Raw genomic sequence first — 13,761 nt, forward strand, 5'->3', positions numbered from 1 at the left:
GAAATGGATTCCCACTCTCTCTCACCTTTGATGGTGTGCATCGCCCTTAATGGACTTTGCCCTATTTTTTCCCCTAATCAACTTGTTCAGAGATGTTATTCCACACCTCTGGACAAAGTGGGGTTTGAACCAGTCTCTCTGTTCCATGGGCAGGAACACTGCTACTGCATCACAAGAGGGCCCATTAATAGGCACTGCTTGTTCAGACATGTTATAGCACGCCTCTGGAGCAGGTATGTATTGAACCAGGGCCTCTCTGGTTCAGAGGTAAGGACACTACCACTGCACCACAATAGGGCCCATCATCGGGCTTTGCATGCAAATTATTAAATTGGAAACATGAGTAATTTACTGGTGGTAGTTATCGGTGATATAGGGGTAATGTACTGTGGTAATTTGGTGATGGGGAAAAAAGGTTCAGTTGTGTGTAAGAGCACTTCTAGCTATAATAAACAAAACGAATGCAGTGAATATAAATGTTCCTGTGGCTCAGTGGAGTGTTCCTAAGGCTGAGCCAGAAGGTCTAGTTTCAAGTGCTACCTTTCCAGAGGTGTGTAATAACATCTGTGAATGAGTTGACGAGCAAATATCTGAACAAAACAGATAGCATCCCTATCCCTGGACCAGGAGGCCTGGGTTCAAGTCCCACCTGTTCCAGAAGTGTGTAATGACATCTCTGAACAGGTTGATTAGGAAAACATGAAGGACTCAATTGAAAAAAAAATGTCACTTGGAGATTTTTGGTGACCACCGCTGCTGATACCACCCCCAAAGAGGAGTGATTTCAATCGCCTTACAGCTTTCACGAAACTGACAACCACCTGGATCTGCAAAGCGGTCTTGCAATTTCAGTGTCAACATTTTCCGCCGACCTTCAGAGAAACGCCTCACTTCCAAACAGTCCGCCAGAGCTAAAGTTCAATTTTGAACACACGCGATGTTTTGTTGCTAGGAGGTGCTTTATCCATCCTTCAAACCTTCAGCCATTCGCCGAGTCTCCCCCTCCCCTGTCCTGCCTCCCTCCCTCTATCTGTGCGCTGCTTGAAATGCAGACCTGTCGTTGGAGGGGAGAGCAGACGGAGCCTCAGATCTATTATGCATTAGGGCTGCGTCTGCCTGTGTCCATCCCAGGGCCGTCGGCTGCGACGGTGATGCGACCAACGCAGAGTCACCGCCGGTTGCAAAACTAGTCTGTCCGCTCCTGCCACCCCTTCCTGGAGCGGGCTGGGCTGGGCTAGGGTGGGGTGGGATCTCTGTTGTGATGATATCTGGCTGTGAGTGGTGACAGTGAGCGGACACCATGCAGGGCTGGCTCGGTATCCGGCTCCTGTGCGCCCTGCTTCAGCTCCAGATTGCAGGTAGGTCCCTCTACATCTGACTTTTCAATCTTCACCCCCAAACCCCCAGCCCCTGAGCAGCGGTGCGTTTTAACACAGTGTATTCACTACTTTGATAGGGACAATGATGCGGGAGACTCCCTTCCTGAGTCACAGCCCCCACCACCCCCAAACAAAAAACATATCTCAAATCCACCCTTGAAACTTGTTGAAATGCAGCTGCCGTTCTCTCCAGGTGATATTTCTGAGATTTCTCAGATGCGGCTACAGATTAGAATGGAAATGCTGGGAGCAGTGTGACTAGGGCGCACCGCCCGCTAAACAGGGGAGCGGAGAGGCCTCCTTTACCACCGTGCAGTCCGTCTCTGTCAATCCGAACTTCCTCAGGGGTTGGGGAGACGCAAGGGGGTGCGGTGAGCTGTCAGGCCCCCGTTGCAGCACCAGGGTCAGCGCAGCCCGGCGAGCGCTGGGGCCAAATAAACATTCCAACCACTGGGCACCCAGCTAGCTCTCAGTGCAACACCCATAGCGTTATCAGTACAGCAGCACTCTGCACAGACCGAAGGCGACCTATTGGTTGGGACCGAAACAATTCGGGCTTTGATCTACTTTGATCTCCTGGAAAATCAAAATGCACTGCAGGGGTTAGATCCTAGAGGTTTTTATTTCTTTAACGAAATGTGGCGTAGGAAAACGAGATTTTGACCCAGCAACTCTGTGGGAATGGCACGATAAATCCCAAGTCAGGGTGGTATGTGGCTTGGTGGAGAACATTCAACAGGTGGTGTTCCTATATATCTGCTGCCCTTGTCCTTCTGGGTGGTAAAGGTTGTGGGTTTGGGAAGTGCTGTCAAAAAGGGCCTGGTGAGATGCTGCAGTGCATGTTGTATATGATGATGTACCCTGCTGCCAATATGCATTGGTGTTGGAGCAACTGAATGTTAAAGGTGTTAGATGGGGTACTAATCAAGGGCGGCTTTTGTTCTGAATGGTGCTGAGCTTCTTGAGCATTGTTGGAGCTGCTCTAATCTACAAGCAGGCAGCATTCCACCACTTGGACAGGTATTGAAGACTCCGAAGGTGAGTCATCTGCAAAATATCCAGCCCCTGACATTCCATACCATTGAATGTCAAGGGGAGATGTTTGAGTTTTCTATAGTCACAGATGGCCATTGCCTGTCTGTTGTGTGGCATGAATGGCACTTGCCATTTGTCAGTTTTGCTGCCTTTCAACATGGACTGCTTCAGTATCTGCAGAATTGCCAATGGTGTTGAACATTGTGCAATCATCAGTGAACATCCCCCACTTCTGACCTTATGATGGACAGAAGGTCGTCGATGAAGCAGCAGAAGATGGTTGGACATAGAACACTACCCTGAGGAACTGTTGAAGTGATAGAATCATGGATTTATTGCAACATAGAAAGCTATTTGATCCAATATGCCCATGCTGGCCCTGCGAAGAAGCAATTCATGTCCTGCCAGTACCTGTCCTCTCCCCACATCTATGCATATTCCTCCTCTTCAGATATTTAGAAGCTGTGGAACAATTTACAGCACAGAAAGAAGCCACTCTGCCCATTGTGTCTGTATCTAACAATGCTGGAGAAGATTCCTTTTCTTCCTGAAGAGAAACCATGGTATCTATCATGGTTTATTTACTTAATTGTTCAAGGGATGTGAAAATTGCTGATGGGGCCAACATTTACTGTCTGTCCCTAATTGCCCTTGTGTAGATAGTGGTGAACCATATTCAGTACACCCACAGTGCTGTTGGAAAGGGTGTTTCAGGATTTTGACCCAATGGTATGAAGGAATGGTGACCTCGCTTCAAGACAAAATAGTTCATGTTCTTGGAATGTGGTAATGGTGTTTCCATTGATCTCCACCCTTGAAGTCATGGATCCAGAAGGTGCTGTTGAAGCAGCAGTCCACTTGAGCCCAAAGAATATGGCCCAGGACTATGCTTTCAATATTTCACTCAAATAGCTTTGCTCTGACTATTAGAAGCCCCTCATTTCTACAAAGAACTGGGAGCATATAAATGTGTCAGTAGTAATGATGTGATCTTAAGCTTGCAAGCTTCTGAATCAAAGGTGAGAGTGCTCCAGACTGAGCCAGTTTGGTCCTTCACTCATTAAGCTTTGCATACTGTAGAAATTCAGAGTAAAGTGGTGGGTGCTCCAAAGGGAGCAAAAGAACATCAAAGTCATTCTTTGTCTGAGGAATGTATAATAGGTTTGGAAAAGTGAGTGAATGGATTACTAAAACCCTGTCATGGAATAAATTATTCATTGCATTTCTCTGAAGATTTTGTTTATGTCATTTCTGTGCAATGAAATAAATAAAATTTAAGCCACATTCTTGGGATTTCAAAAATTAATTTAGGAGGTTTTTAATATATTTTTCAAGATTATATGAACTGCTTCTCACTGCTCTTCCAATGTAAATAGCTGTCATCATGAAAACTCACCCAGAGCTGGTAGCTCAAAATAGAATTTAATAAAATACTCATTCAGAATATCAGGATGTTTCTTTAGCTCCAAGATGGAATTTTAAAGGGATAAAAATCTAAAATAGTTCAGAATTAAGAGTCCATTTGCATCCGTAAGATTTCATTCCTGACATGTCTTTGCTTTAAGACATCGAATTTTGCTTGTTATGATCCACGAATAACTATTTGAAATACATTGTTGGATTGGCTCATTAAAGAATAAATAATTTAAATAACTACTACTTTAAAAGTAAAAGGATATGCAGAAGTGTTTATTTGATATTAAAACAAAAGCAAAATATTGTGATTATGGGGGAACTGTAATAAATTCAGAAAATATTGGAACTGCCTCATTCACCAGCCAAAGGAGACAGAGTTATAAGGTGTGGTTACAACCTATTCAAAACCTAACCACCTAATGCAAAATTAAAATCAGATCCAGTGTTTTAGATTGATGACCTTTTGTTTTTTAAAGGATTATTGACCTGAAATATAAACTCTGTTTGTCTCCTCACAGATACTACCTGAATTTTTGAGTGTTTCTAGAATTTTCTATTTTTATTCATTTGAAATATTTCGTTTTCAATAAGACTTCATGATATCTCTGTGTTGTAAAATTTGTCCTTCACAAATTTTGGACCTTAAGAAATAGTCACCCGATGTATAAGGCATGATGAATTGTTATCTATAAATTAGGTGATTCCGATTATACATTCTTGTAGAATAGTTACAACAGTGCTTAAGACCTATTAAATAATCTTTGAATCAACAGAAAAACAATACAGATTCACAAGAACAGGATTTCCAGCTTTTAAAAAAAAGCCTAGATAATTTTAAGTATCAAAATGAGTAATGAATTTTCTACATAAAACCCAAATGAACAGCAGATGCTGTAAATCAGAAAGAAAACAGCGAGCAGCTATTTCCTTGTCAACCATAGAAACTTCATTAACAGCAATAAAAACAGAAATTGCTGGAAAAGATCAGCAGGTCTGGCAGTGTCTGTGGAGAGAAATCATAGTTAACGTTTCAGGTCCGGTGACCCTGAGGGATCTGTGAAAGGGTCACTGGACCCGAAACATTAACTCTGATTTCTCTGCACAGATGCTGCCAGACCTGCTGATCTTTTCCAGCAATTTCTGTGTTTGTTGCTGTTAATGAAGGTTCTATGGTTGATAAGGAAATAGCTGCTCACTGTTATGTCAAAAACTTGATTCTTTTTCAACCATGTCAAAGCATGACACATATCATTTACATTACCTTAATTGCCTTTGTTCAAGGAAATTATTAAATTAAAAATAAATTTAAAAAGCACAAAAAACATAGTGGGCAAGAGTAAACGATTAGCCAACAATTTTTACCCTCTTTGTCCCACCTAGCACACCTAAAATCTGTACATTATGTAAAATAGTTATTTCATTATTGAGGCTAGAAATTTGGATGGTTGATTCTTTTGCCAAAGCGTTTCAAAAGTTTCTGGATTATTTCCAGCCTTTTAGTGGTCTACAGTGTTAACCAACATCAGGAGTGACTTTGTTTAGGTCTCTATTTGATTCTTGGGTGCATGCCAAATACCTTCTTGTCTCCATAGCAACATTGTAGGTGAAATTGCTGCCGGCTGCACCTAACTTCCTCGCCCCAATTCATGTCACATTCTCTCTCTGTCCCCGCAACTCACTCATATCACTACATTCCATGATCTTAGCTTTTTTTCTTCTCAGCTCTAACCAAATAGATTCTGTCCTTTTCCCCTCAAGGACATCCCCTCTTTCTAACACTGTAGATAGTGGTTCCTAATCTGTTTTACAAACCCAACTCCTGCTTTTCCTTATCTATCTTTTCCAAACACTTTATATCCTGGTATAACAAGTGCCCAGTCTTCACTATTTTGGAGCTATGTTTCTGTTATTGCCACTATATTATAATTCTGCATTGATATTTGTGCTTACAGCTAAACTGCCTTATTCAGTACACATTGGCATTTGTACATATCCATTGTAATCCTATTTTTGCACTTTAGTCCTTCTTAATTTGGTCCTATTTAATATGATACTTCCTTCCCTAGTACCATCCAAAAGTCCAAAATATATGCGCCTTATTCTTCTTTCCTACTTCCACATACTGGTCTCCAGCCCTTTACCAATTTAAACCCTCCCCAGCCACACTAGTGAACCTCCCCATAAGGACTTTGAGGCCCAATGTATCCCTTCTGAATAGTGTCTTCAGTCCCAGAACTGGTCCCAAACCCCAGTAATATCCAACGTGAAGCCAAGAAGTAAGTTTGCTACAGCATCAGTTAACTATTCCTACCTCATATATATAATACAATCTCACTCATTTCAGATAGTAGCTTCTCCTGCCCACTAGGATTGCATTCCACAAACAAAAGGAATGATTTAAGTATTCCAATCACTTTTTTATACCATGTGTCTCCATGATCAGTATGTGCCCTCTGCCAAGCCTAAACAATTGCTGAAAGAAAAAACAGAAGGTCTGGATGCAGACTAAGATAAGTCATACCCAATATATGCACCAGGAAAATTTAGTGCATATTTGCCTCTACTTCTAGAAATCAGTAACATAATTATTTAAAAATGTTAGAACCCACACTGACTTTTCATATTTTTTATTTTTATTCTTTAATCATTTTTAGTTTGGAGTCATGAAGAAGGAACTGTGACTTGGAAATGACTTGTGGCCTTTGGGACAGCTTGTGGTAAAGGAAAAGAAATGAAAGAACAAGTTTTGTTTGTTTGTGGGGCCAGGCCTGGAAGCTAATTGTCAGTGGATTCTTGTTTAAATGAGCTCCAACAGACACAGGGACCCCAGGAAAAGCAGTGTATTTAAACAGATAGCAGAAGTTGGTTATTAGCAAGGTCAGTGTCTGGGAATTGGTTCCGGGAAGTCTGGAAGAGACCTTCTGTTCAAGCAGATGGCAATTGTTGAGTGGTAACTGAGGCCTCAGGGGGAGACAAATCGTTAATCAGGATGGAACCAGAATTGATGTTTTCTTTTAATTATGTTTTCTGAGAGACAAGTTTGGCTGCTGACAACACAGCATGAAAGTTTGAAAATTCTCTGTCTAATCTCACACACCTGCTTTCAGAAGCCCAAAAGAGCAGAAATCTGAGTTAGAAGCATTGCTACCTTTGCCTGGATGAACTGAGAAATTGACACTGATCACTATTTCAGGAAAAAATAGCCAAGGAGTCCACATTGTGAAACAGCATATCACAAAAGCCATTTAAGTAATCTGGCCAATTTTGTTATTTTTTTTTATTTATCCCTTATAACTGTGTATGTTTGTTTGTCTATCTATCTTATGTGTGAATGGGGGCTGAAATCAAATGTCTTGGACTTAAAGTATAGACATTAATCAGCTCACCTTATTGTTTAATTTTTCCTCTGTTAAAGTTATTGTTTATTTAATAAATAGTTAAGGAATTAATCATTCATAACATATGGGACTGGTTATTTGAAAGTCTGTTTAGGAGCTATTAGATTAATTATTGGGGGTCTGGAGTTTAACTTTACCATGTTGTGAATACAGATGTAGAAAGGCTGATTTGGTTTGGCTGTCTGTCTCTGTGTCATCACAGAAATGTTCACAATGGGATAATCACAGTACAAATTGATATTTATGTTTAATATAGCTCTTTATGCATGATTTTAAGGTGAAGGACAAGGGGTTTAGAGGGGATTTGGGGGAAACTTTTTCACCTAAAGGGTGGTGGGAACCTGGAATGCATGCTGTAAGTATAGTAGAGGATAACCTCACAACCTTTAACAGGTACGTGTGTGAGCACTTGAAATATAACATTCAAGGCTATGGGCCAAGTGCTGGGAAGTGGGTAGATAGGTTGGTGCGGACACAGGGCTAATTCTATGACTCTGACCTCAATACCTGTCCTTTGTCATTGGTATCAACACGCACCACAATATCTAACTCTTTTCCATACCTTTACAGAATGTTTTCCACCATCTCTTTTACATGAGCATCAGAGATGCAATACACTATGTGTGACTAATGAAGACAATTACAGAAATGTCTCTCTGTTTCTCATAGACATAGTCTGACTATAGTGTCTCCTACAACAACTGTATGTCTATGCATTGTTGTTCCCTACTCTACAGTCTCTTACCTTTTGGTCTGGGCTGCACTCCTTCAGAGCATTGTCACTTCCAACAGTCTCTAATGCTGACTACCTGTTTGGAAATGGCACTCAATCCAAAGACCTCTGAACTACTGGCCTCTTCCTACTCTTTTGGATAGCCAATACCTACTACACTGACCTCACTGCTTGTCAGGTGACCATTTCCCGGATTGTATTGCTCAAAGAAAATCTCATCCTTCTGGACACTCAGCAGTGACTGAGAAATCCTGAGCTCAAGTTAGAGACACTTCCTACAAAGATGATTTTCTAAGACAGATAACATGTCCTGAAGTTCCCACCTACACAGGAATTGCAAACAACAAGTTATAGACACCCAGCCATGATGAAAAGTAAAAAAAACCTCCATTTCTATTGGTACCCTTTTTACGTAATTAATTTTAATGAATATCTTTAGAACTGCTGTGTTTATAAACTTATCAATTAAATTATGTTTATGCTAACGTTAATTGAATTCTTATTTCATTTTATAACTTCCAATTTGAATATACCTATATCCTAGTTGGAGAGAGAAAAGAGGAAAATACTCAGCTACTTCCTTGTGCTGCTACACTTTGATTTTCCTTCGAATGTCATTGGTCAGCTGTGAACCCACAGACTGTTTCACACTTCTCCCGTTTGGGATCTCACTTTAATCCTCGTGCTGCACCCTCTCTGTTTCTCTCAGTCTCCCTCTTTGGTAAAATTGGTAGACCTGTGGAGCTCATTCCCACAAAAACCATAGATGCTTTCTCAACAATATGTGTAAATCAGAGAGCAATTAATGTTCCTCGCCATAAAAGAGTATAGAGCTTGGATGGATGCAGTCAAGGTATAGATTAGCTACAATTTCATTGAATGGCAGAACACGCATGAAGGGCTGAGTGGCCTCTACATGTTCCTATTGCCCTGTAACTAAGTCTTGCTTTCAGCCAACATATTGGTGTAAGTCAGTGTTAAAATAGATATGAACTGGTGCCAATCTTGCAACAGTGATAATTTGTTGCCTGTGCTCATATTTCACAGGTCAATCCATCTGTGTAATGATTCACAGATCCAATTGTAAATTTGCAGAGATATAGAAAAATGTCATATGAATTACCCATCATTATATTTTTCAACTAATACCTGAGCAAGGTTAAGGAGCAAAAAGGGCAGCTAATTTTCAGAATTGCTATGGAAACAGTTAATTGCCAATAACCTTTTTGCTTTTTCCAAGCCTGTTTATTTATTTATAAGCTGTATTTATTTTTTAAATTCAGAAATCTATTCAGGGAAGATGGTCAAATAAAAAATGACTGTCACTGAGTGTTGAAAGCCAGGTATAAATGAAATTTAACAAAACAATTAAATGGAAGTATTACAATAGGATAGGAGCCTGTGACCTTAACAACAAGAATAAAACATTTTTAAAATTTAGTCAAAAACACAATTATCTTAAGAGTCTCAATGCTGTAACTCAAATACCAATAAAAATGGAAAACAGGGCCAAGATAGATTTCAGCAATATTTTAAAGTTTTTCATGAAATACAGTTGTTAACTGAATAATATTTTCTCATGAGCACAATGTTAACAGGTACAAAGTTTAAAAATGAAGCAAACCATTTAATTACCAAATAGATTTGATTGATTAAGGTCAGGAGCCATACAGCTCCAGAACCATAAGTTTCAGACCCCTACAATAGGCTGAGAAAAATTATACCAGTCGACAGTGTTGTAAAAGGCATTTCAACTAAGTACAACTTATGTCCCAACTAGAGGGACAGATGATGAAATGATGGGTTAATGAATAAGGGAATGGAAGCTTAAGGCATAGGAATAAGGTCATAAACAAACCTTGTTTTGTACCTTCCAAAATGGACATGAGGTTGCATGAAGTAATTAAGGGGATTGCATTCTACAATAAAAATCTAGAAGTTACCTCACAACTGTTGAGTAAATTTTCTTTCCTGTTCTTTAAGTATACTTTTGTAACAGCTGAATACCTAACAACACAGAACAGTGCAATTTGGAAACAGCGTAGATCCAATGTAAAGCCAAGAAATAAGTTTACATTAGCATCTGTTAGCTATCCCTATCTCATGAACATAACATAATCTCATTTGTTTCAATAGTATCTTCTCCTGCCCACCAGGAATGTATTCCATGAAAGAAAGGAAAATATTTAGGCATTCCTGTCCTTTTTCAACCCATAAGTTAAGGAACTGGTGCATGTCCTCTGCCAAGCTTAATGTATTGCTGAAAGAAAAGAACAGCAGGCCTGGACATAGTCTAACCTAAGAGTCATACTTCGTATATTCACAAGGAAAATTTGGTGCATATTTTCTTCTGCTTTTTGAAAACAGTAAAATAAATATTTACAAAATATTCATAATAGGATAATTGCTGTATGAACCAATATTGATGTTTGACATAGACAGCAAAATATTCCATTGTTTGAATGTTTGTGGGCTAGAATAGTGACTGTATTTTGAATTCTTGGATAAGCTGCCAGATAAGCCAATCCCATGTGGCTAATCCTACCTACAAATCGAACCCTAGTATTTAAGTAGCAATGAATTTAACAATCGCATCAAAGGATAAAATTGTTTATGCCCGCTAATGGCAAAAATATTGATTAATAGTAGAATTAATTTGCAGAAAATCTAATTGTTCTCCCTCAAATTGCTCAATTTTCAGGGTGCTTTTCAGGAGATCCGGAACACTTCAAGACCAGAAGTCAGAGGAAGTCAGCTAGCAATGGTAAACCAGTGATGATTTATCAGAATGTACAGAGCATCGATAAAGGCGCAGACTTGAGTAGCACAGAAATGCCAAGAAGCACAATAAAAATGCCATCATTCAACAAGTATACAGACCAAAGCAGACCTCATCCTGCCATGATTGTCAAGTCCGTCTTACCTAGAGTATCCAATGAGCGAAGCATTCATTTTGTAGTGAACAATGACCAGCAGTTAGAAATTGAAAAGCTTCCTATTCCTGAAGATGACTTGATTTCCGTGGTGAGTATTAGTTTAAAAAATACAAGGCAACTTCACTTTGACAAATGTTTGATAAAGGGAATTCTTAAAAACTTTCTCTTTGAGAACAATTACGATGGATCTACAGCACAGAAACAGTTTGTTATCACTGTAAGATTGTGCGCTCTTGATGAATCTCCTCTCGTCTTTCTTCATTTAACCATGTCACTTCATGCTTTCTCCCTCTGCTGCTTATTCAGCTTCCTTTTAAACACAAAATAAAACAAAGAACTGCAGATGCTGGAGATCTGAAACAAACCAGAACAGAAATTGCTGGAGAAACTCAGCATCCATGGAGAGAAATCAGAGTTAAGTCAGAGTTAAGACCCTCTTCAGAATACTTAAATACACTCCTCTAAAACACATCTGTGCTTTTCACCTAATCCATTCTCTGTGATAGCAAATTCCACAGTAACGGCTTACTGGCAAATGCAGTTTCCCCAGAATTCACTTTTGGATTTAATAATGTCTAGCCAGTAATCTTCCTGATTCTGGTCTTGCCTGCATCTTGAAACATCTTTTCTACATCTACCCCACCAAATGTTCTCTTAATATTAACAACCTCAGTAAGGTTATCATTTATTTTCATTTTCTACAGAAAAACCTGCTCAGTCTCTCCTGATCAGTACAGTCTTGCAGTTCTGGAAAATCTGTCTCAATTTCCTCATATTGTCAGTTGTCTGAATGCAGATTGGTAATTCAATGAAAAATATTTAGGGATTATGGCAACAAATTATCCTCTCCACTAGTGTAGTTTATTAGCAAGTGTTAGCCATATTCCAATTATCAAATAATAAACTAAAATGAATAGATTCATTAAATTAGAAAGGTAACTATGATACGGAATGTTGTCAATGGCAACAGTTTCATTTATTCAACAATGATGGTTTATGGGCAAACGTTGGAAATCTTTTGGCATGTTTAAGGAGAGGCACCTGCCAATTACATATGAATGTAAGAAATTGAAGCAGGAGTAGGTCCATGGCATCCTTTTGAGCTTGCTCCTTCATTCACTAAGATCATGGGTACATTTCTATCATAATTTCACCTTCCCCATTTTTCTTGATTTCACTTGGGCAGCTCAGTAGAGGGGTTTTGGGACAGGGTATTCTTAAATTGGGCAAGAAAGTGCAGGATGGGGACCCTGCCATCTTACCACATCTGCTGTATTAAGCCCAGAATGGGAAGATCCCAGACAGTCTTCCTGTCCAGATCTGAACTGAGGACCTTGTGGGCAATGAATGAACACTTATTGATCTCGAACTGATGCTGCTGGTCCTCATCTAGCAGTGAATGGGGGAGAGTCACAGAGTCATAGAGCTGCACAGCATGGAAACAGACCCATTGGTCCAATTTGTCTATGCCAACCAGATATCCTAAATTAATCTAGTCCCACTTGCCGCATTTGGCCCATAACCCTCTAAACTCTTCCTATTCGTATGCCCATTCATATGCCTTTTAAATGTTGTAATTGTATCAACCTCCACCACATCCTCTGGCAGCTCATTCTATACATGCACCATCCTCTGCGTGAAAAAGTTGCCCCTTAGGTCCCTTTTAAATATTCCCCTCTCCCCTTAAACCTATGCCCTCTAGTTTTGGACTCCTCTACCCTGCTGAAAAGACCTTTGCTATTCACTCTATCCATGCCCCTCATGATTTTACAAACCTCTATGAGGTCACCTGTCAGCCTCTGATACTCTAGCAGCCTATTCAGCCTCTCCCGATAGCTCAAACCCTCCAACTCTGGCATCATCCTTGTAAATCTTTTCTGAACCCTTTCACGTTTCACAACATCCTTCCTATAGCATGGAGACCAGAATTGCACACAGTATTCCAAAAGTGGCGTAACCAATGTCCTGTACAGCTGCAACATGACCTCCCAACTCCTATACTCAATACACTGACCAATAAAGGCAAGCATACCAAACGTCTTCTTCACTATCCTGTCTACCTGCAATGCCACTTTCAAGGAACTTTGAATCTGCACTCCAAAGTTTCTGTTCAGCAACACTCCCCAGGACCTTACCATTAAGTGTATAAGTCCTGCCCTGATTTGCCTTTCTAAAATGCAGCACCTCTCATTCATCTAAATTAAACTCCATCTGCCATTCCTCAGCCACATAGGGAGCCAGGAAAACAAGGAGAAGGGGTTTTGTTTTCAAAGGGACTTATACCATGATTGTGGGACTCTGCATCAGGATGGGAGGATCCATTGAGAGCCAATCTCCAGTCCTTTCTACTAACCTCCTTAGTCCCTCCCTCTTTTGTGACCCTCTGTGAACCCTGTCCCACCATCATACACGTTTCTCCTGGATTCCTGGTTAATACACCCTCTGGAGGGTGAACTATCAGTAGCAGCCATGGATTTCAGTGATACTGGTAGGTAGTGGAGAACTGCTGACCTCAGATTGGCTGACAGCTCTCAACAGCAAGATTTCCACCCCAGAGTCCTCAGTCCTGGGGAATGCTAAATGATGCATTGTTAAGCATCTAATGACCACTAAATTCTGTTGAGCCTTCTTCAACAAAAGCAAAATTTCCCAGGAGCTCCTGTCATTTCTCCAGCTGGCAGATGTGATGCCCATCACCAACATTAAATTCTATCATCTTTTTTATCCAAAAATCCATTGACCACAGGCTTGAATATGCTCAATGACCACATTTCTCTGGGTTAGCAAAATCCAGAGATTCATAGCATTCTGATTAGAGAAATTTCTCCTAAACATCCAAAATCCCTTATCCTGTTACATTGCTT

General features: G+C 40.1%; 1 protein-coding gene across 1 annotated transcript in view; it reads left to right on the forward strand.

Moving 5' to 3' along the window:
• The first annotated feature begins 1,251 nt into the window (after window positions 1-1,251).
• The window catches only part of LOC109916389 (receptor-type tyrosine-protein phosphatase R-like), a 192,679-nt gene continuing 180,169 nt past the window's right edge, over window positions 1,252-13,761 (forward strand). Inside the window, exons 1-2 of the mRNA XM_048607929.1 lie at window positions 1,252-1,358; window positions 10,663-10,985. Of these exons, the coding sequence (XP_048463886.1) occupies window positions 1,301-1,358; window positions 10,663-10,985 (381 nt within the window). The 5' untranslated portion in view covers window positions 1,252-1,300. The remainder of the gene's footprint in view (window positions 1,359-10,662; window positions 10,986-13,761) is intronic.

The sequence above is a fragment of the Rhincodon typus genome, chromosome 18 (assembly GCF_021869965.1).
Source record: "Rhincodon typus isolate 14 chromosome 18, sRhiTyp1.1, whole genome shotgun sequence".
Taxonomy (NCBI): Eukaryota; Metazoa; Chordata; class Chondrichthyes; order Orectolobiformes; family Rhincodontidae; genus Rhincodon; species Rhincodon typus.